Raw genomic sequence first — 23480 nt, 5'->3', positions numbered from 1 at the left:
CCGGAGAGAGCAGGTGGTTTACACGCGACGTAGCAGTTTTGTTTGTCCTGGTCTCTGCTCCTGTCGGATATAAGTAGTTAACGTTACTGTTAACGGTCCAACAAGCAAAGAAAAGACCGATAACAACGCTACGCTAACGGAGAGCAACAGCAGCTAATGTCCAGAGGCTCCACAGAAAGTTAAAATGGCAGACAATTCGGTTATTTTTCCGGCTGTTTTGGTGGGATAATTTTAGCCAAAATTATAATATAATATAACATAACAACATATAATTATAATTATCTGACATGTAAAAGTGTTCCGCACAAATTCTTTTTTGCACAACAAAGATTTCACATGTTAATTTAACACTTGTACCATTTACATATAAGCAGTGTGTATAAATAGATCAGTCATGCTCACAGCCCACATGTGCATATATTACACTAGAGCGTATTACATCAGCGGTGATTTAATTGATGCTCATTTTGTGTTTCACGTGTGATAAATTCAAATATGCTTTATAATATTCTAACAAGTCTTTGCAGCAACACGCAGCTAAATAAACCTCCTCTTTAAAGCTGCACTTAGACACTTTTCACCAGCTCCTGATCATTTGCTTTTCCTCTCTCAGTTGAACCGAGTCTTTTTCCCCGAGGTGAACTCTCTCTGGTGTAAATGGGACTGAAGGACGCCCGCCCTGCCTCCCAGCAGCCACCCTGTGACTCACGTCTGTGCAGGAGACCAGACGAGTCTCGTCTGTGTGTTCAGCTCTCAGTACTTTTAACTTTCTGTTGTCTCTTCTTTTTGTACTTTTGGATATCTGCTTTATTTTACAGTCCCATCATTTTCGAATCGTGTCAAAGTGCAAATGTAAAACCCAGCATTTACATGAAAAGCATTTATATAACTGAATAATTACAGACTTTACAGTAGATGAGGGAAGGAAGAGTTTATTCTGCTGCTCCTTTGACCTCTACTCAAGATAAAAACACATTTTTTTTAGCATCTTTCGGCTCATTGTTTTGGTTTTAAGGTCCACAGCAACACCAGTTTGAGTCCTTTTCAAAGCAGACAGTTATGAAAACCCAGTGTAAGCTTCCTCTTCAGCATCAGCTGAGACAGCAAGTATCTGGTGAACATGGCGGAGCGTTTAGCTAAAGAGCCAGATATATTTCCCACAGGAGTTGATGGAGAAAAACAAAACAGATCTGAAAGGAGGGTGAACATGACTCCAAATGAATCCTAATGTTGCTCTGTATCTGCTGGAGGTTTTATAGGCAATTATTAATTCATCATTAAAAAAAAAAACTTTGTAAGGTTGCAAGATAGTGTGTCTCACATACGGTTGACCTTATTAAACGCGCCTGAGATAGAGATAAAACCGGTAATTTAGCAGCGATGTGGAGTTGTAAGGGAAGGCAGAGGTGGAGAGATGATTCTTGTGGATGTTAGCTCAGTGGGAACCTCAAGAAAAACTGGCTTTCGGGGGGAGATTTGTAACGCCTCACTGGTTTGGAAAAATAACACACGCAAAGACCAGAAGTAATTTCAGGCGGACTATCGCAGTCTTAATGGAGATGAGACGGATCTCTGGAGGTTTCCGTCAGAGACACGTCTCACGGCTCAGAGGGAAGCTGACAGCTGAGTGGGAGGAAGGAGAATGAGAAGCTGTCGATTCTTATATAAGATCATAAATGTCTTTGTACTTGTTTTGATTGATACTCTATTATTCATCACAATTTATAGGGGTTAGCCTGCATCCGTATTTAATGCATGTACTTATTCTGTCAGTGAACCTGAACAGGTGCAGCATCCTCTTATTTATGAGCTCAAATGACAGAGATTTGCAATTTAATATGACGGATGTTGAGCAGGAATATGAAACTCAGTCCATAATTCTGTACTAAATGTAACTGAAGTTCTTCCCCTCTTACGTTTCCAAAGGCTCCTGTTCTTCGTTCTGCTGTTCGATGTTCGGATGTGAGACGTCTCGCTGGCATCTTATCAACGAAGACGTAGAAGACTGTAAGTCTGCGTCTCGAGGGAGACGCAGCAACAAAAGGTAATGGGTACTCAGTCATACAGCACATTAACATGCGCATTATCATCCATCAAAACAGACAACGCTCTAATTTTCTGTGATTGTACTTCATGAAAAATTGCTGCCGAGTGTGAAAACACAAACACAATTTGTCTCTACGCTCAGAAAAAACAACAGATTTAATTACACAAGAATAAAGAATTCATGCAGCACAACAGAGCTGTGACGGCTGCGGCGCTAAAGAGAGGAACGTTAGAGGAGGCAGAAACAAAGCTGGCATCAATGCCTGGAATATTGGATTTGCTGGGAAGGAGCTTAGAGTTTGGAGGAGAGTTACAGGAGCCTAGAAGACACAGAATGGGTGCAGATAAGGTATTTCCTGCGATTATGTAACGCTGATTACCTTGAGGCACCGTGAGTGGGCAGATGAAGAATTCTATTTCCATATAAGAACAAACAAACAAACAAACAACAACCTCAATGAAGGCAGCAGCACCGCTTTAGTGCAGAGAAACACTGAGATGGATGGGCTTTCCCAGTCGGATATAGTCCTCTAGAGTCGCCTAATTAAGAGAAATATAGATAATCACAAGCACAGTGTGTGAAATAACAAAGGCCTTCTCTACAAACACAACCTTCCAGGTTAATTAACGCTGGAAAACGCCTGCAGAGATTTCAAATTTCCATGCCTCCAATTCAGTTTACCTTTCATTAACAGCGTTCACCCCCTTGTTAAGTCGTGCAGCCCACACCTGCTCATTACCTCGTCGCTCCAGTCACATCCGTCAAAACCCAATAAGTTGCCAGGGCAACAAATGACAGGATGGTTTCTGTCACACAGGCACCGGGAATCATTCCAACATTCCTGATTAGGGACAATTTGTACCTGAGCTGCCATTATCATCGCCGGAGACTGTGGGGAGAATCCTGAGGCAGGTGCTCATGACAGACCATGTTTGAGACTGACTCCTTATTTTAATGCAGTAATTAATCTCAAATAAAGAAAAATACTGCTTTATTAAACCTGTTTTTGGTGAAAGAAGATGAGCAGGCGTATGAGAAATAACTGTTGCTAGCCCTCCCCCTCATGGTGACACTCCTGTATTACAGTTTTCCAGCTGTTTCCAGCTCTGTTATGTCACTCTGAAAAACAAAAGACATGAATATTCAGAATGTGTGACAGCAGGTTCACGCTGAAATATCACACCACCAAATGTGTTTATTATTCTGAAGTGGCAAATCTTTTTTTGTCAGATTTAGAAAGACGTCTAAGTATTAAAGAGGAGAGAAGAAGTCCTGCGTCATCTTACCGGATATTTAAACTAAAAGTCTGGTGATATTTTTATATCTTTATGTTTGTCAGTGAATCCAATTTAAAGATAACAATGAAATGATCTCTTATTCCTTAGAAAACTATTAACAACACATCAGTGAGCCACATTGTTGTATACTGGGTGAAATTTTCCTTCATTAACATGAACACACACACACACACACACACACACACACACACACACACACACACACACACACACACACACACACAGTCCTGCTGCTGTGAAGACTGGAGCCTGACCGATAATGGATTTTTTTTGGGCCAATGGCCAAAAACTCCATTATCTTTAAAACTCAACTAAAAAAATGAACGATTATTAAATCTTCTGCATTCTAATCTAATCATATCAGCTCAGGTTGTCATGTTGTAAACTAACATGTCAAACTACTGGCCAACACGATGTATCCGATACAGCCAACTATGACGTGTAGCCCGTGTTCGGTTGTCATTAATAGAGTAAAACGATCAATAAACCTGATCACATTAGACGTCGTTTGAAAGGAGAGAGTCTCGTCATTCGGTCAAAGAAAACCATTCCAGGCTTACGGAGACTCAGAAAAGCTTGTGTGCAAAGACAAACCAACACAAGACTGTACATCCTGACCTTATTCATCATCTGGAAGTCCAAAATGATGATCTTGAAATCCAGATAAACATCTCCAAAGACCCATAATGTCATTTGGTTACCAGGCGACCATCTGGAGTGTCCAAATGGCCTCGCCTAGACTTTACCCTACAGAAAACACTGCCAAGCTCTCATTATTTGTTGTCTTTCCATCTACTTTGACCCTGGATGTGGTCAGACCAGACAGTTAACTGTCTATACTCAAAGTGTAGTTTTGTTTTTAGGCAAGAGATGCAGTTTCCTCTGAGTTTGAGCTGGTGTTACTCAGTGTCACAGTGTAACACTTAGATCTGATACTGGGAGAAGAAACTTCCAAGACAAATCCTTCAGGAATGATCAGTCACAGGGGGTTTGTTTTCGTGTCAAACTCATTTAAAATGGGAGTGTAATTTTACGATAGCATCAAAAATGTCTATGTTTAAAACAGACACAACATGAAACTTTGCTGGTAGCATCACCAGGGTCTCTACACATGAACACCAGCACTGAGGACATTGTTTGTGTACACAGAGTTTACTAAAAAGAAAGTTTTTGAGCAACTCATGTTAACGTAACATGGAGGACAGTTAAGGTGGAACGCTCCTAAAGCTTTGTTCCATGTAAATGCACAGATCACTTGTTGTTTTGTCGTTAGCGAAAAACAATTTTGACCTTGAAGTTGAAAAAGGAGCCTCATAAAAGAAACAATACTAAAATCAAAAGCTGGAAAAGTCACATAAGATATCGTGTTGGGACAGTAGTTCCACCTCAACTTCCCTCAAAGTTACGTCGCATTCTGAGATCGACTCTTCTCGGAAAACACAACTGCTAACGTGAGTTGTTCAAATACGTTCTTTTTTAGTAACTCTGTGTACACACACTATGTGTGTCTCAGTGCTGGTGTTCATGTGTAGAGACCCTGGTGATACTACCAGCAAAGTTTCATGTTGTGTCGAGTCTTCTCAGTGTTTTAAAAACAGCAAAAAAAAGTGCCCCTATCTCTCCCATTGAAAATGAATTTGAGCCAAAAATGAAAACACAGTTGATCTTAAAAGTGGCGTTTTCATTGTAATTATGCTCATAAACAAACATTTGACTTGGGTACATTCACAAAAAGACCCTAGGCTGCATTCTGGCGAACGTTTCACTTTAAGCATCTTTTTTTATATGTTCTGTAAAATCGGAGACCTTGACTGACTTGCATCTTCCTCGAATGGACTGAACAGGAATGTGCGAGATGGTCTGACAACACTTTGCTCGTTTGTCGACAGTGATATAAAACTAGAATATTTCCAGCCGTATGCTTGTTATTGTAGCGTGGACAGCTTCTAGTACCAACTCTTTATAAAACAGGAACATTGTGTAAGAGCACTGAGAGTGCCTGGTTAAATGCGGATAGGACGGTGAAATGTGGCTCTTACACTGTGAATTATATGGTGGAAAGCACCTTAACATAATGGTCACTTGAGAACAGGGTACAGCTGCATATAAACCTGAATCACAGCACTCTCCACTGCTCTGTAACACCTCTGGTTGGTTTTGAGAGTTCCCTTAATATATTTTACACGTCGCATATAGAAAGACATTTTTTTTATGGCACAGAACTTCTGGAAATATGCTGTTTCTCTTATAAATTTACATAACAGATGGCGCGCTCTGCTTTAAGTTTTTTATGTAAATGTGATGACGCATGTTTTCAGGATGAGCCTGTGGACTTAGGCAGCAAAATATTATTCACAGTTTTTACCTTTTTTACTTCCCGCTCTCGTTCCTCAAATGCGATGGAATTTATGACGTATAGTGAGTATTGAGAGCAGATTTTAGGCCGCTACGTATCGCGTGTTTAAGTAAATAAAAGCCAGACGGACGTACTGCAGGCAGAGAGCAGAGACCTGGATGCAGCTCCAACAAGATTTCATGGTCAGGGTCAGGATGTGATCAGCAATGCTATATTGTTTGGTCATGTGCATGTACAGGGTTTTTTTTCCTGGAACACAATCACTTCTTTGTAGAAAAAGTGTATCAAATGTATTCTCAGACATTCAGACACTGCAGCCTTTAACAGATCGTCTCTCAGACTGGATCGACCCGAGGGAAGAGGTGTTTTTCATCTTGCAGTAGATTTCATAAACATTTGGTTCTGTCTTTCTTTTTTTCTGTTTTTCTTTCTTGCTCAAATGACTCAAATTTAGTTCCTGACATTGCCAACTGAGATTGAGCCACGTAGGAAGAGAGGTTCGGCGGCTGTGAGTGAGTGTGGGTGAAGAAAAATGAAGGTGGACGAGAACAAACACACCTGAAGGCCACAGAACAAATATTTTAACATTCAGTCTCAAGTATCACATCAGTAACTGAGAGTTATAATTCCTGTCGTGATGCCTCCAATCTGTTTACATCTCAGAAATTCAGCTCAATAAAGACACTGTTGATGGTTTGCGTGTCAGATTCCTGATTCTCCACAGATCCTTGGCTGTACATTGTATCACGCACAGCCCACTATGGTCTGGGTTTAGGTTGTGTTAAATATAAAAGTGATTTTGTTTGTGTTTGTTGCATCTGGGCAGCCTGCAGGAAGGAGACAGAAAGAACTAGTCACGCTGCAGGAACAAGAACCCACAGAAAGCCCAGGAGGTGAGTGACCTTCATGTAGGAACATGTGGCACAGTAATAATAGCACAGCAAGTTGAGAAACTTGCAGCACGGCCTTCAACATGAATTCATCTACACATAATGAATCACGGATCAGTCCGTATTTGTGTCTAATCACTGCGGTCGGAAGCTAATGATTAGCCCACCAGAGGGATGTGCATACGACATAGGGGGAGCTGGAGGAAAAGGAAAAAAACTGTACTTGGGCACCAGCAACCCAGTTTTCATCATGACGGATGTGATGGCTCCCTGTTGTGTCGTGAAACCATAAATTTTGAAAACATCTAGTCTGCCAGAGACGCTCCCCCTGCTGCTCCTCTCCTCCCACTCCAGTGCACAGCCAGTCGCCAAAACACCAAACAGGCTGAGACCAGAAATAAAACAATAACAACAAAAAAAAACTCACTGTGCCTCAAGAAAATATCACTTTGAAACGGGCCCTCATGAGAAGAATGCTGTAACTGTGGATAAAAGCCGCTGAAAATTCAAAACACAGGACCGCTTCCCACCGTGACGCTCAGAGAAGCTGACAGGCGGCTAACATGAGGCGGCTCGAGGCTCGTACTGGATGAAAATGTTTGTAAACATGGGACCAAAACAGCAAACTATAAAAATCTAAAAATTCACCCAATAAATAAAAAAATACTTTAATATGTTACTGATAACATTCAGCAAAGAAATGTGGCATCCATATCTCCCCTTCCATTGCATTCACTAAACAACATCGCTGTTGTTTGAATCATCTGCTGCCAGTTTGTTGTGCTACCTAAGGTCGCTAACGCTAGCTAGCTAACGTTACTAACGCTACTTAACATTAACCTTTTATAATGCTAGTTATCTACACAGTATGCCATAGCCATTTTTATGTTTCATAAATCATCTGCCCCTTCAAGTAACTCCAGCAAGCTAATGTTAATGTTGCTAACGCTAGCTAATGTTAATGTTGCTAACGCTAGCTAATGTTAATGCTGCCAGCACTACCTAGGTAACGATAACTTTGATAATGGCAGCTTTTGTTAATGCTGTTACATTATTAATGCTACCTAACATGATGTTACTAATGCTAGCTAATATTAATGTTGCTAATGCTAGCTATCTACACGGTATGTCTTAGCCATTTTATAGAATAAACAAAGATAGATAAACAAGGATAAACAAGGATAAACAAAAGATATTTCAAATAACATTTTTCTTTTTTGAACACAGTCGTTTGCAGGATGGACAGCAATGAGCTATCAGGTCATCAAAGTCATTCCAGTGGACCAATTACTCAACCACTTACTTTTTGAACCTCCATTTACTGATATCTACACAAATAGTTTGGGAAATACTCTTAATTTGTTTTCCCACTGAGAGTAGGATGGGATGATCAATACTATTCCCATATTTGTCCATTAGACATGAAGCTACAGCCAGGAAACAATTAGTTTAGATTAGCACAACACGCTGAAAACAGGAGAAAACATCAATCTTATCACCTCTGACACTCACTAATAACACTCCAGTCTCTATGTGAGGTGAAGATAAACATCTCCTGGCTGTAGCTTCGATGCTATCGAGTGGAATCGATCTGCTCCTTTAACTCTTGGCAAGGAAAGCAAATAAGCATATTTACCAGAATGTGACACTGTTCCTTTAAATGTGAGCTAAATTGTTTATTAGAAATCAATAGTTAAATGTTATACGTGTCTATAATGTTCAACTGTGATTAAGGTTGATGACTGTAGATCAGTCTTTAAAAAGAGCGTCCAAACTTTTTCTCTTTAAAGGCAAAAACCAAACACTTATTATATTCTATTATGTTGTCAAGATGTAGAATTGTACTTTTCTTGATTTTTACTACCTTCGGTCTTCTCCTACACACCTGTCGACTTTAAGGTGTATAAAAAGCTGTCCACTGTGAATCCTACAACACAAAGAATGCAGCATAATTTAAACAATTCACAGCTTCCTGATTGATCAGCAGCTTAAAGGAGGATGATAGCCAACATCCGGACTCACACCAGGCTGTATATCATCAGCTAACCTGAGCATTTAACCACCTCCGAGCTAATGTTAGCATTGGATTACATCCAGTTTATTTCACTTTCAGGCTTAAATAAACGTGTCCAAGATCTACTTTGATAGTTTATAATCAATTTACACCTTTTCTTTAACATTGTGTAGCAGTATCACCGTAATCTAGGAAGTAGTTGAACGCTAACACAAGCTGTTAATTGAAATATGGCTCAGTATCTCTATTCCAGTCAGATTTCCAACATTTATAGGTCTCTTTAAATCTGGAACAAAGCTTTGTGACATTTGAGCTTCCCACCCTGAGCGTGGCCACCACGAGAACATGGTCTGAAGGTGGAGCACCGTTGTGTGTCACGTTGGCTGTCCGTGGTCCCGATCCTGCCACGAAACATGTGTTTGTATGACTTGCGCGGCACGTGGGAACAAGCGTGACTGTCGAAAAGCGTGCTGACATGGAGCAGGACAGCTCTCCATTTACTTTTCTAAGTAGGACACGGACACAGTGAATGACTTGTATCTAACACAATCACACTGTGTTGTTAAGAGTCTGTAGCTGCAGTTATTGTTACTTGAGAGAAAGCAAAGTGTGTTTGTCTTTTCACTTGTTGTGGATGCATAAAGTGTGTTTCATCGTCACTTCAATGTTTTTTTACGCTTTGTCCAGCTCAAGTTTCTAAGTTTCAGTGAGATTGAATTATTGCTCAGCCGTGAATGACGACAGTTTGTTTTCCTACGTTAAGGACAAGCTGACGAACTTCTGCTCTTCATCAGTACTTTGTCACTCTTGACTAAGTGTGCAGATCATCCATTTTCCCCGAGGGCGCCTTGTGAAGCCGGTCTTATGACTCACACAATTGTAAGAGATGGCTGTTTATAGATGACCTCCAGACATGTGCTGAGGTTAAGGCCTATAAAAAGCTAACTATCACCAGCAGTACACTTCATTTGCAAACAAACAGTATTTCATGTGCTGCAGCCGCAGGAGGAGAGCTCGATGTTCCAGGGAGGAACATATTTGGCGTCATCCTTGTGTCTTATGCTCACTGAGGGTTGCAGTTCTGTTGTGTCGCAGGTCGCTCGGTGTCGGCGTGTGAAATTGAATTCCTATTATATTGCTTTTTAGATTTTAAATCCCTTAAGATGAGTAAGTATCACAGCGAGCTGAGCAAGAGGGAGCAGGATTTACTGAAAATCCGTCGGGACAGCGACACGAAGGCCGCCGAACTGGTCAAGATGGAGAGGATGATGCAGCAGACCAAGAACCTGATGGAAAAGAAGACAGAGTCTAGTACAGATAGCATGGGCTACCAGGAGAACATGGGTCTGTATCACAAACCAAAACCTTGTAGACTCATATTTCAAATGTGCCTGTGTGTTTTTTTTAAAAAAAACTAACGCTTGTTGTGCAGCCGTGATGTGCTGACCTGTGTCTTCTGGTTGCCCCGTGACAGTGGAGGACCTGGAGGAAAAAGTGCGCTCCAGCAGACGATACAGGAGAAACTCCCTCCATCACACACAGATGCTGGAGAGCCAGATGAAGACAGTGAAGGGCGAGCTGGTGGGCACGCTGGACCACCTCCAGGAGCTGAGGAACGTCCTGCGCCGCTCGCAGCAGAAGGCGGAAGAGCGCAAAGCCACGATGGAGAAGTTGGCAGCAGGGCTCAGGTGAACCAATCGGCCCCCTGCGACTGAACGTCATACGAAGAGAAAGAAGCCGAGTTGGTTTTATGGAGGAAAGAAAGAGACTGGAGCTGCTGTGTTGGTCCTCAAGCTGTTCTCCTCAAGTCTCGGCAGGGACGCCTGTGTTTTGGCATCCAGAGACTAAAAAAAAAAAGACTCTGACAAATGATTGAAAAACAGCCCATTCTTCCTTTTATCCCCCATTTTTTTGTCCTGCTTGTATTAATCTCACATTTTAAAGGCTTACGACTGACATGCTTGAACTTTCAGCATCTTTTTCTCTGTTGCTCCTTGAAACAATATGAAGATGATTTTGCAAACACAGCTGATTATACCACAGGGGGGGAAAGCCACAGAAAAAGAGTTTTCACACTAGATTAAATTACACACACAGTATACCACATTTTGTGAGGTTATTCTAAGATCCTTATTTCAAGCAGCTGATACGTTAAGGAAAATATCTGTGTGATTGATGACTCAGATTAAATCCTCCATCTGCAGCTCGGGAATTCACCTCCATGCTTATCGCTTCACGAAACCCCGACTGTAATGAATTTAACCCCTTCCTGATAACGGCATGTAAGTTGTGCTTTTGTAATGTAATGATATTATCGTTGTAATCCACCAACGATAATAACTATGTCTGTATGTTTAAGTGTAATATGAAGTACGTAATAAACAGGAGAGAGCTCATTTTGCTTTCATGCATTTGTAGGATTAACATACAGGAGATCAGATATAAATGTTTTATTACAGGCAGGTCTGAAGAGGGACAAACACTGCATGTCTTGTTGTGCTTTTGATGTTTTTTTGTGCTGCATTTTTCTCCCCCTAGACGACGAGAAAGTGTCACTGGGTGTTTGGACTCCCTCTGGGATCAATAGCCCGCTGTCTGTTTCCTGTGGTGAGACATCTGAAAGCTGTATTTGTGCCTTTTCCCCGTGGCTGAGATGTGATCACACCTAATTTAGCACAGCTTGTTTCGCACAGTGTCACATGCTGGCAGGCTGACCCAGACCTAAGCATTTTTACTGTGTTTATAACATCGAGACAGGGCAGAGCTACGCAGACTGCTCATTATGTGCAGCTGCTTTCTTCGATTGCTCCTCTCTTTGTATTTGTCTAAAATGCAAAACACATTCAAAACTTACTGCACAATATGGAAATTACTTGAGCATGTGTCTTCGGTTTGAGAATGCTGTATATTTAGCTGAGGGACAGAAAGTTACCTGAAGAGAACATCCATCTTTTTTTTTGTTTCATCCTGACAGAATGATTTTGTTGAGCTTGCTGTCAAATAGTTCAGAGGTTGGTTTTACATTAACATCTAAAAGACCCTGCAGGGGGCGCTGGAGTCTTCTCACAGAGCAGTCTGGGAGTGAAACATGTAAGGCAGCACTTGATTTTATTTCATATTCATAATTGGTTATGTTTGATGCTGTGTGGAACATCTTGTCTGTAGATATGCATTTAATGGCTTTAGGGAGATAATAATTACACTATGCAACTTATTAAAGCTTTATTCATACACATACACGTCCCTTTTAACCCTTTTATTATTAGTTTTGAAGCTAAGCAGGGTTCTTCTCACACTGTTTAATAAGAATATTTTGAACAGGCTGGAAGAAGTAGTTAGACATGGGGAACAAATCCAGAACACAGGCAGCACACAAGACTCAGAGGACAAACCGACAAAGACAGAGAGAGAGACACAAACTTAAACATCTAAACTAACGAGGGATGAGGTGCAGATGGAGAGACGCTGGGAACAGATGTGAGACAGGGGTGTGTGTGTGTGTGTGTGTGTGTGTGTGTGTGTGTGTGTGTGTCCTCCGTAATACATGTAGTCACATGATTTGCAAGTTATAAAGTCAGAGTCAGAATAATCTGCAACTGAAGCAGCTGCATGTAAAGACGGAGCAGATGAGTTTTTGTCTCACGGTTGATGATGTGATCACGCTCCACCCACAGCTAGGCTTCTTAAATATTAATAACCCCGTAAACACCAACATTTCCTTTATCGCTGAGAGCCACAGAGTGGTGCTGCACCTCCAGTTCCCTCGTCTCCACGTCTATGAAGGTTTTTTGAATTATTATTTTATGGTTATATGCCTGAAATAAAGTCTGTGGACACCACAGGCTTTAGATATTTACACCTTTTGTTGTGCATGAAATACATAATTTAATGTCCAACACTTTCATTAGAAATGTCTTACATGTTTTGAAAATGGCGGTTGCGAACAAGTGTCTAGATGAGACTACGGAAATGTCACAGAGATAAAACAGGAGGCGGAGGTGACGGGTTAGTCTGCCTGCCAACATCACACTTCTGTGTTTTAGTCTGATGATGTCTGAGGATTTCCTTTTATGCACCGGCGCACCACTTACACATTAGTCATTCAACATTATGAACTGAGTGACACCTCGCACCACTTTTCAGCTGCCATGTTATTTTGTAACACACTCGTGTTGCACAAGGAACCCACTGTATGATTAGGCAAGCCCTGGTGACACACCTCCAGAAGGTGGACTCGGTGGTTGGCAGTTGTTTGCGTGAGCTGGTGCTGAAGTCTATCGTACATGCAGGACAAGACAAAAACATATTGTCTCCCACAGCTGTGACGGATGTCTTTGTTATGACAGTTTTACAACATTCACTGAAACCAGACAGGCCAGAAGTGGGCATCGAAACAATGGATGCAGTGACCACAGCCTTGTTATCAATGGCTTTTTGAAATACTTCCATCAGTTCATTTGCCAAAAAGGAAACTTGTTTTGTTCTTTGTCTTGGAGACATCTGCTGCTTCCTCGGTACAAAAATAAAAATCAAATAAACGTATCTGCGTGGCTCTGAATATTAAACTGCCTGCTGATTATTAGTTTGTTCACAGTCAATGTTCACACCGAGTTCTATCCAGAGTAGGAGGATGTTGTTTTTGGATACCACCGTGTTGGGGTGGAGGCAGGAATCTCAAAACGTGGTCCAATAAGATCAAAACCATCTACGTAGCAAGATGCAAACCAAAAAGAAAGAAAGAAAGAGTTATGAGTGCTTTTTGATAGTTCGTCAACCAATGGCAATGGCAGAACTACCGTCATGATCGTTGGAGAAGAAAGCAGGAGTTTTGAGACCATCACGGCCCGCGGCGTCTTTCGGTCATCCAACCTGACCGTCGACACCGCCACAGGGAAGAAGAGATGCTAATCCAGCTTGGTTTAAGACTCCTGGCTGATGTCTGGATGCAGACTGGGACTCTGACCTGTCTCCACCACAGCACCGCCCTGTTCTGAGCCGAGTTTATGGACAGTGTGTCAGACCTCATTATCATCACCATCTTGTTTCTTGTGTGCACCCTGATGCAGATTCAAAAGACACACTACAGCTTTACCTTTATTTCTATATCAATAACTGTGTATTTGTTTTGTAATTTGAGTTGCATTAAGTTGTTTGCAAACTGTCATTTCGTTATGCAACCCCGTGTTGTTTAATGACAGGTAAATTACCTTGTCAACGCCCTTTATGTGGGAAGTGAGACGGTGACAGTTGGGGTGATTTATTGACGTGTGGCATCTAAAACGATGCGTCTGACCTGCAGTTCACTTTCATCCCTCCTGTTACTGTTACTACAGTATTTCATTACAACCTGATCTAAGTGTTTTAGTTGTTTGTTCCTTGTTTAACAGGAGCCAAAAAACTAAAGCAGTCTAACTGGAAACATCACAGACAGACAGGTCAGGGAGGCTCCGCAGACTTTAATATTGAGAATTACAGCGATGATTAAATGAATCTTGAATCTTGGAGTGTTGAAGTTGCCCAACAATAAGCATAAACGAACCAGTTAGATGGTTTAGTGACATAACCAGACTGTTATCATGTTGATTTACGTACCGTAGCTGCCACGCAAAGATATTTTACGTGAGATAGCAACATTAAAGTTGCACAATGTAGTTTGGAGAATTACATGTTAATTTCAAAGTCACTGCTCTTCTAAGAGCCTCTGTCCTGACCAGCACTTCATCTTCTACTCTGCAGGTGAACTCATACAACCTCAGATACCGTCATCCCTGCAGCATTAAGCAGTTTTCCAGCCAGGTTATTGTTCTCCCTGCTCGTATCCTGGATAAATCCCAAATACATTAAAAGCAAACCTTGCTAGATGAGGAGCAGTGTGTTATAAGGGGCAGAATATGCATCTCAATATATATAATAGAAGGCCAGCTGCTGTGTTTTATTGTGTTTTATTCTTATTTTTTCTTACTTTTGCACAGACTTACTCACTTTTAGATGACAAGATTGATATCCCACCACTCTTATGTCTGTATGTTGTGACAAAGTTAGCTTAGAGTACAGTTTGATGATTTTTCAACCTGCTTGTTTTGGTGCTTGGCGTAAAGACTAGAGGCAGGAGGAAACTGCTAGCTGTCCAAAGGTTAAAAAATACCTGCTTATTTAACTTCAACTCTCATATTTGTCAAGCCAGCCAGCTTTGCAGTTCCCTGTTCTTCTATGTCATGTGAAGCTAAGTGGCTGCTGGTTGTAGTATATTTATTGTACAGACATGAATCTTCTCATCTAGTATCAAACTATTCATTTAATATACCTTAATTATAATAGGTTAATAGGTTAATTACTGTATATCTATAGGATTCTACATGACTGCCTAACTCTTCATTAAAGCTAATAAATTAGCAATGAACATGACAGGTGAGTGAAAAATGCCTTTGGAGGCTGCAAAAAAAATCCCCCTCATGAGCTTTTGAACAAGTGCTGCTGTGGGAAATTAAAACTCGTGAGACACATCTGCAGGCGACTTCCAGTCAGAGGTTCATGTATCAGCATGCATCCTGTGTTTGGAGCAGAAAGCAGCCCTATTATCAGACCCGAGGTTCTGACATACGCTTTATAACACTGTTCCAGCAAAATACTGCTGAGGGCTGTTTGTCTTCATGTAGAAAATGTGTGGCCCTGTTGGAAACGTCCTTCGTAGTTGAACAACATGAACATGAACATGCAGGACCGTTCAGTCCAACTAGTTCGAACAGGTAGTCTGTAGTTGGCAGCCTTCATTGTGTGTGTGTGTGTGTGTGTGTGTGTGTGTATTTGTGTGTGTTTAGTCTTGTGCGGGCACGGTGGTATGTCCCACACTGGGACTTGTGTGTGCGCAACACAAAGAGGCAGAATGTGCTGATGCAGCTCCGACAGTAGGAGTGATGGACCCAGCCCTAACCTGAGGCGACTGCCGGAGCTCAGAGGAGCGATTTACGGTTTTCCCTTCCTGTCAAGCTGCCCCATCGGAGTCAGAGCGGTCGACACGCTCCAGCTGAGGACAGCAGGGGTGACACACAATCCCACCCAACACCCAGCACTTGCATAAATAACAACAATGTTTGTGCTAAAACAACTACTGTGTGCAACCAGTCAGGACAAGTGGCTGGTTGATCTTGCCATGACAGATCCACTGCAGACACAGGAAACATGACTCAGCTGCCCACATTAGGTCCAGTGTGTCTGCTGCTTATTGTTAATCAGATTATGAATGTTGGTGGATTATTTTTTTGGGGATAAAATCCATCTTGATTTTGTCTGGATTTGAAATGACCTCATGAAAATTAGAGACTGGTTTCCTTTTCACTTCTGCAGTTTTTCCTCCCGCTGGGCCTGAAATCACAGCAGCAGCTTCAGTATTTGGCTCTTTTTTAAAAACTCTGTGAGTTTCCTTCAGTGTTTGCTGGGAACGCTGACGAGTTAATGTGATGATTACAGGGCGGACACGCGGCTCTGAATGGTCTTCAGCATGACTTATTTTGTGTCAGTCCAGTTTTATTTGCTTCATTCACTTCCAGCAATCACGATCAGGACTATAAGGCATGAAAATGCCAAAGAAAACGTGCATCTGTTTTGATTTTTGTTCAGTCCACCACTCAGATATTCCATTGCATTGATCTCTGTGATATTTATGGTGACATTCATGGTCCTCAGAGCTTGAATCCCTCTTTCTTTCCTCCCACCTTCTGTCATGAGCTTCCATGAGGTTGATATTTGTGCCTCACTTGTTACCAGCAGCATCAGTTGGAATTGTTTTCACCTTGTGAGTCTGCGTGTGTGTCATCATGGAATTTTTTCTTCTCTTGGAGACGCCTATTGTTCCAAGAACTAATTAATAAGAGGTTCGGTCAGTTCTGTCTAGTTTGACTGATGTCTGTCAGTCTGTCTATGTGTGCAAACCTTCACACACACATGTGAGAACAGCACTGATTTACAGTTTCTCATATACTTTATTTGCCGCTGTTGATTTTCTTGTTTTCTTTAGAGCTTTTGCACACTTTAAAGACACAACATATTACATAAGTTGTGAGCTGAGGTGTTGTTTAGCAGATTTTGACGAAATCAGTCTCACTTTTTCCCCCTTTTTATTAGCCTTTGTGCAAATGAACGCTAAATGAAAGAATGCAAAGAAAGTGCATTAACCGATATGATTTTTAACTGATTTTCCTTTTGCAAATCATGATCTTACTAATTATGACATCAAAATGACACTGCATAAACCAATTTGCATTCAGATCCAGATACAACTTCAGACTTTCTCCCTGATTATGAGTCTTCAGGATTGGTACCATGTGAATTGTGATATGTTCTTATTAATCCGGCATTTGTTTCATGACCTTACATGTTACTTCACCCAGGATTTGTTCCTGCACGAAGTGTGTGTTCCTCCTGCAGCAGCACTGTTGCAGAATAGGTTGGGTTGGAATGCAGCTGGTCACGCCTCTTTGTTTCTCCGGAGTATATAGCAGACCTGAGCACAGACAACCTGGGCGGAAACCTGGACGAGCAGCAGTGCAGCAGTTCAAGCTTCTCCACAGCCAGCCAGCATCTGTCTTCTCTCCTCTCCTCACTAGGTAAACATTGTTATTCCTCTCCACAGTGCATGTTTTTGCTAAATGCTATAAACTTATTATAAGAATGCTCTGTAGCTATTCATATAGCATCTATTAAATCAGCTGCTGCCAACAACAAATATCTGCAACACTGATCACGCCCATGTTGACGCGAACTCTGTTTCTGATTCTGCAACAGGGGAAGTTAAACGTTTTGACAATGCACATGTAAAATACATTCTGAATGTGTATGATAAGTCTTTTTAAGGAAAAAGAAAGAATGCAGGAATAAAGCAGTATGTTTTTATCTGGGATTAGTTACTGGAAATTTAGAATCGAACCAAAGTCAATCAGAAATATTCACATTCTCGGTCAGGAAAAACAAAATGTCCCAGCACTGGGTGTGAAACTTTGCAGGGCAATAATTACAGCATGAGATACATGTTTTTTTGTCTTTGGCTGTGGGGAGTGGCTCTTCCTGCCCCCAGAATACCAGACCAACACTTAGCTTTGCAGTCTGGCAGTGAGAGGGGAGGACACTCCCTGGTACATCAGGTGTTTGCTTTTTTTCCACCACTTAAAATCAACAGTCTTCCAATTATCAACTGGTACCTGTATTACCGGTTATGCCACAAATGCTGCAGAGTAAATAAAGGTGGATCTGGAAGAGCAAGAACTTGTAATTGAAATGGGGAAAAGCTTCAGAATGCATTATTGATGAAATGGTAGATAAGATGAATAAGTTCAGATTCTTCTGCTAGAAATTGCTCAATAAAATGACAATAACTGCTTTAGTGAACATTGAGAGCTTCGTGATGTGCATGTGATGGGTTCCTGTGTTTCTATAGCAATGACGATGTTTTTTTTCTCAATTTGATCCAAACGTGTTTGGAACAGTTTCCTGACTTTGAGTCTTAGTGGCAGATATAAAATCTGTGTGAAACTGTCGATGCAACAATCCAATATTCTCATAATCGTTCGTTTATAAGATATCAGAAAATATTGTAAAATGAAGCTGGATCTCATGCTTGAAAACACACTTTCCAGTCTCCAGTTCATTTTCTTCTTCTCACGATTTGAGAACGCTCCGATCTGGTGTGTTTTAACATCCTTAGTGTTCTTGTCTGTCCTGATGGGTTGATTGTTACTGACGGCGTGTCTCCTCTCAGGACCTCAGCACGATGGTTCACCACAAAGAGTTCGAGACTGCAGGGAAGGAGGACGGCCTGCAGGTGTGGCGGATAGAGAAAATGAACATCGTCCCCGTCCCCAAGGCTCTTCAAGGAAGCTTCTACGAGGGCGATGCTTACATCGTGCTCTACACCCGTGAACGTTCTTACTACCTGCACTCGTGGCTGGGTATTGAGCTTAGATTTCTTTGCTGATATCTCAAAACAATCCCCAGTTTAAGTGTCTAATTCTCTTTTATCTTAAAACTACTACCTGTTATACCACAGGTGAGGAAGCCACCCAGGATGAGAGGGGAGCTGCCGCCATCTTCATGATGCAGCTAGACGACCATCTTGGTGGAAGCCCAACACAGTTCACTGAGTTTCAGAACCAAGAGTCGAGAACCTTTCTGGGCTACTTCAAGAGAGGCATCCAGTACAAGGTGAAACCTGATTTATATTATATATTTAATGACCTTTGCCCATTAGGAACCACAATCCATTAATCAATTAATGTGTTTGTACCAGATAACAAAAGCAAGACGTTGATTATCAATAACCAGAGCTCATGGTGTTGTTTAAACGTTGTATGTTTATATGGGAAGTAGAACTCGTCACGGTGCTGTTTTGGGAACTCTTTGGAGCGCGGGTTGATTGCTCCCTCGGGTTTTTCCCGCTGAAGTTTTCCATGGAGATTTTGAACTGGCAAACAGGTCTGACGCCTGAACACCACAGGGCTGCGGATGTGACGAGATGAACTGGGCCACTCGAAAACACGTCTTTGTCTTTTCATCCAAGAGCTAGATGAGAAGATTGATATATATTCATATGCATGTACACAAAATATGAACTGTTGGTTGGCTTACAGACTGGAAAGAGGGAAACAGCCAAACTAGTTAATGTATTTTTTTTACACTTTGCTTCTCGAAAAAGACCTTCAGAGGCACGCTAGATCCTCCCCATGTGTTTCCAGGCCATCCCAAGTTAACTTTCTGGGCTGTAACTTTATTTTTAACATACAAACATGAGAGCGGTGGCATCTTCTCATCAAAGTCTCAGCAAGCAACAAGTGCACTATTTCCTAGGAGTCAGTGTTTCTTTAATATTAACCCTTTAAATCTACAATTATTAGGCTGTTGTTTGACATCAACATGCAGCTGTAGTGTAAGTTTACAGTTCTGATGCTTTATTCATCTTGACTTGCTTTCCAAAGAAAGGTGGAGTCGCTTCCGGCTTCAAGCAGGTGGTGACCAACGAGGCCAACCAGAAACGCCTGCTGCACGTTAAAGGTCGCAGGAACATCAAAGCCAAGGAGGTGGACATGACCTGGGACAGCTTCAACACAGACGACTGCTTCATCATCGTCTTGGGAGAGGTAACCAACAAGAGGGTCCAAAATATGTTCTCATGAATCAGTACAGGTGTCAGGTGTTGCAAAACTTTATATAAGTATTTATATAACTTTTATTTAACTCCATATATATATTTATATTTTTTTGTTAAACACCAGAAAATCTTCCACTGGTCCGGCTCAAACAGCAATCGTTTTGAACGCCTGAAGACAACCGAGCTGGCCATCGACATCAAGGACAACGAGCTGAGGGGCCGCGGAAAAATAGAAATGATTGACGAAGGCTCTGAACCGGAAGAAGTCATCAAGGTGAGCTTTTATTTTCTATTTTTTAACCGGAAATATATAATATAATATTTGTGCGATGATGCAATCTGTGTGTGTGTGTGTGTGTGTTTACGAATAGGAACTTGGACCTAAGCCCGACCTCCCATCTTCAACTTCTGAGGACAATCACACTGATGTGAAGAACTACAAGGATGCGTCTCTCCATGTGGTAAACACGCACACGTTGAGCTTTTTAAAAGAATTCCTGTAATGTTACAGTCTCTTTAAATGTTTTGATTGATCATCTCTGCTCTCTCTAGTTTTCTGACGCCTCTGGCACCATGAAGACGACCGTGGTGGCCGACAAAAACCCATTCAAACAAAATCTGCTCAGCATGGATGAATGCTACATTTTGGATAATGGTGCAAACAAAAAGATATTTGTGTGGAAAGGTAAATAGAAATGACATCTATGCATTTTCTGCAACCTTTTTAGTTTGTGTTTTTTATCAATGCTCCAACTGGGAGAATATGATTCATTCAAAAATTTAAGTTTGAAGTCTCTAACCAAAGTAACACACATCCAACTACAGGAAAAAATGCTAGTCCGGATGAGCGCAAAGCAGCAAGGACGGCTGCAGACAAGTTCATTAAAGAAAAGAATTACGACCCGAACACTCAGGTAATGTGGCCATGCAGTGAAAAAACAACGGAACTTGATTGTTTGGATGCGTATTTAAGAATCTCCTCTGTCTATATCTGGCGTGAACAGATCCAGATCCTGGCAGCAGGGGCTGAGACCATGCTGTTTAAGCAGTTCTTCTTCAACTGGTTGGACAAGGACGAGACCACAGGCCCAACGAAGCCGTTCATCACGGGTCGCATCGCCAAAGTGGATCAGATTCCCTTCGATGCCTCCAAACTCCACGAGACGGCTGCCATGGCCGCCCAGCACAGCATGGTGGATGACGGCTCCGGGAAAGTCCAGGTACGATCACTAGCTTAACTGCGCTCGTGCTTTACATTCACGTCTGCAAACATGTCGGTGTGTGTAGATGTGACACTGGTGAGTGTCTGCAGATTTGGCGTGTGGAAGGAAAAGATAAAGTGCTGATGGACCCATCCACCCATGGACAATTCTTTGGAGGTGACTGTTACCTGGTGCTGTACAGCTACAACACGGGAGGCAGAGAGAAGCATATCATCTACACCTGGTGAGTGCAACGGTTTCACCACTCGACTGGACCTTTGCTTAGAGTTAAACCTGCCTGAGTCACGTAGATAGATGCTCATTGGCAGTGGTGGGTTGTTTGACAATGAAGACAACAACTCCCACGATCCAACACTACGTACATCTTTTTATTTTGTTTTGACAGAGAGCCCTCTAGTAGGAGAAACTGCATACCGGGCGCTTGAATGAGTTTTTAATATGTAACCGTTTTTGTTTTTTAGGCAGGGGAAGAAGTGCTCTCGGGATGAACTCGGGGCTTCAGCCATCCTCACCATCGCCCTGGACAACTCCATGGGTGGAGTGGCTACACAGGTAAGACATCTGCTGTGAAAACAATGTATGGTATGACACACATCTTTCTTGAAAAAGGAATATTATACTTTTGTTTGCTGACTTACTCCATCCATAGAGTGAACGACTGCTATCACCCCTGTCTTCAGGACATGTACGGTCTGTTTAGCTGCTGTTGTGTCTCGGCAGGTTCGTGTCACTCAGGGCCAAGAACCTCCTCATTTCGTGAGCATGTTCAAGGGCAAGTTTTTGGTCGTCCACCTGGGTGGGACGAGCCGCGAGGGGGGCCAGAGTGAGCCTGGCAGCAAACGACTCTTCCACATCCGCCAGTCCTCCACCAAGGCCACGCGGGCTGTTGAGGTCAGCCTCGCTCATTGCAATGAATGTGGATAAACAGACGCTTTCTAATGAGCGATTCACACCAAACCGTCCCTCTGTTTGTGTCTCGCCAACCCAGGTGGAGCCCACCGCCTCTGCCCTGAACACAAATGATGTGTTTGTGCTGAAGACCCCTGAGTCCCTGTACCTATGGAAGGGGAAGGGACAAACCGGAGATGAGATGGATGCGGCTCGGTATGTTGCCAGCCTGCTTGGAGGAGCTGTCACAGAGGTGGAGGAGGGCCAGGAGCCAGGTGAGAGCTGAAAACAAAAGCTTGGATCTGTGCAGGATAACAGTGTGAGATATTTCATGTGTAAAACTGTTGTTTTCTCTTTGTTGTCAGCTCCTTTCTGGGCATCGCTGGGTGGAAAGAAGGAGTACCAGACCTCCAAGAGCCTGCAGATGGCAGTCAGAGCCCCAAGACTGTTTACCTGTTCTAACAAGACCGGCAGGCTGATTGTAAGCGAGACTTGATTTATTTCAATACGTACACTTTTTTTTTTTTTTTGAAACCTAATTATCTGAATGTTTTTTTTTCTGTGGTGACTCTATAAACATGTGTTGCTCCCTATTTAGGCAGAGGAGGTGCCTGGTGAGTTCACACAGGGCGATCTCCTACCCGACGATGTCATGATTCTCGACACGGGTGCTCAGGTGAGTCGCCTTCGCTTTGAAAGTGAAGCTCCGTCAGTGTTACACATTAAAGTGTGTCACATCACACATCAGCATCAGTTCTTGTAGAACTAATCTTTGTTGCTGCCTTATCGCTGAATCTAGGTCTTCGTTTGGATTGGAAAGGAGGCCAATGAGACTGAGAAAACTGGATCAACCAAGATTGGTGAGACAAACAGGAGATATTACAAATTAGGAGAAAACACACCAGATTTTGTTCACACACGGATCCTTATATTTCTTTTCAGTGCAAGACTATTTGGAATCGGATCCCTCCGGTCGCAAAGGCATCCCCATCACCACCGTCAAACAAGGGTTGGAGCCTCGTATCTTCACAGGATGGTTCCATGCCTGGGACAGCAAGTTTTGGCAGCAAGACTTCGAGAAGCTCTTGAAACAACGTCTCGATTAGTGGAAAAAAAACGTGAAGCAGAAGCACCTGCAAAGATCCATTATCCAGCATTTATTACCGGACTTCAAAGAATAATCAACCTATGAGATATTGGCATTTTTAAACCTCACAAATTTCTGTTTCGCGACAAAAGATTGTACGTTTTAATGTGGAATTCACCTTTTTGCCTCCAACTTTGCAAAGAAAAATTTAGATTGTGAAACACGTGGTTTTAATAAAAGTGACCTTTTTTGAAAATTGTCTCGTCTGGTTGAACATATTTCGCAAATCTTACAATTCACTGTGACAACAAACTTGTTATCATGAGCCTAAATCCTCACCAGGCAGCAGCGCCATGTGTAGGCCACGCTGGATTGGTAATCTGCAGCCCATGTGCACAAGGCTTCTGCTGAGTTGCAGACCTGTGGATTAAGGAGCGGGCTATAAAAGTGCCTCCACGTCGTCTGTCCACCTCTACGAACACACATCTTTTGTTTCCTTCTTTTCGCTCTCTGGATCTGCGAGACAAACACTGAGCGGGC

The 23480-nt window shown here is 42.2% G+C and overlaps 2 protein-coding genes across 3 annotated transcripts; both read left to right on the top strand.

The window, feature by feature from the left end:
* The first annotated feature begins 606 nt into the window (after nucleotides 1-606).
* Nucleotides 607-11747, top strand: si:ch73-389b16.1. Of its 2 annotated transcripts, none has more exons than XM_037115972.1 (5): nucleotides 607-740; nucleotides 1927-2044; nucleotides 6528-6594; nucleotides 9752-9949; nucleotides 10080-11747. In XM_037115972.1, exons 4-5 carry the CDS (start codon nucleotides 9769-9771, stop codon nucleotides 10295-10297), a joined length of 399 nt encoding a protein of 132 aa, XP_036971867.1. In that variant the 5' UTR covers nucleotides 607-740; nucleotides 1927-2044; nucleotides 6528-6594; nucleotides 9752-9768; the 3' UTR covers nucleotides 10298-11747. The 2 variants fall into 2 exon arrangements, with proteins under 2 accessions (XP_036971867.1, XP_036971866.1); XM_037115971.1 differs by having other exon boundaries at nucleotides 6156-6594.
* A 622-nt stretch (nucleotides 11748-12369) lies between these two features.
* Nucleotides 12370-23199, top strand: scinla (scinderin like a). The gene is made up of 18 exons (XM_037115970.1): nucleotides 12370-12388; nucleotides 17101-17208; nucleotides 18357-18546; nucleotides 18645-18799; nucleotides 19570-19731; nucleotides 19867-20016; nucleotides 20114-20203; nucleotides 20295-20427; nucleotides 20568-20656; nucleotides 20747-20962; nucleotides 21055-21188; nucleotides 21427-21517; nucleotides 21686-21856; nucleotides 21954-22128; nucleotides 22219-22334; nucleotides 22452-22529; nucleotides 22653-22713; nucleotides 22796-23199. Exons 3-18 carry the CDS (start codon nucleotides 18369-18371, stop codon nucleotides 22957-22959), a joined length of 2163 nt encoding a protein of 720 aa, XP_036971865.1. The 5' UTR covers nucleotides 12370-12388; nucleotides 17101-17208; nucleotides 18357-18368; the 3' UTR covers nucleotides 22960-23199.
* The last annotated feature ends 281 nt before the right edge of the window (nucleotides 23200-23480 follow it).

The sequence above is a fragment of the Acanthopagrus latus genome, chromosome 11, assembly GCF_904848185.1.
Source record: "Acanthopagrus latus isolate v.2019 chromosome 11, fAcaLat1.1, whole genome shotgun sequence".
NCBI classification, from domain to species: domain Eukaryota; kingdom Metazoa; phylum Chordata; class Actinopteri; order Spariformes; family Sparidae; genus Acanthopagrus; species Acanthopagrus latus.
This window is presented reverse-complemented; position numbering and strand designations above follow the sequence as displayed.

Coding starts and splice junctions, on each gene's coding strand:
- scinla (XM_037115970.1), top strand. CDS start 18,369: ATGGTTCACCACAAAGAGTTCGAGACTGCAGGGAAGGAGGACGGCCTG. Junction 19,732..19,866: donor TCATCATCGTCTTGGGAGAG/GTAACCAACAAG, acceptor GTTAAACACCAG/AAAATCTTCCACTGGTCCGG. Junction 22,335..22,451: donor ACAAGACCGGCAGGCTGATT/GTAAGCGAGACT, acceptor CTCCCTATTTAG/GCAGAGGAGGTGCCTGGTGA.
- si:ch73-389b16.1 (XM_037115972.1), top strand. CDS start 9,769: ATGAGTAAGTATCACAGCGAGCTGAGCAAGAGGGAGCAGGATTTACTG. Junction 9,950..10,079: donor GGGCTACCAGGAGAACATGG/GTCTGTATCACA, acceptor GCCCCGTGACAG/TGGAGGACCTGGAGGAAAAA.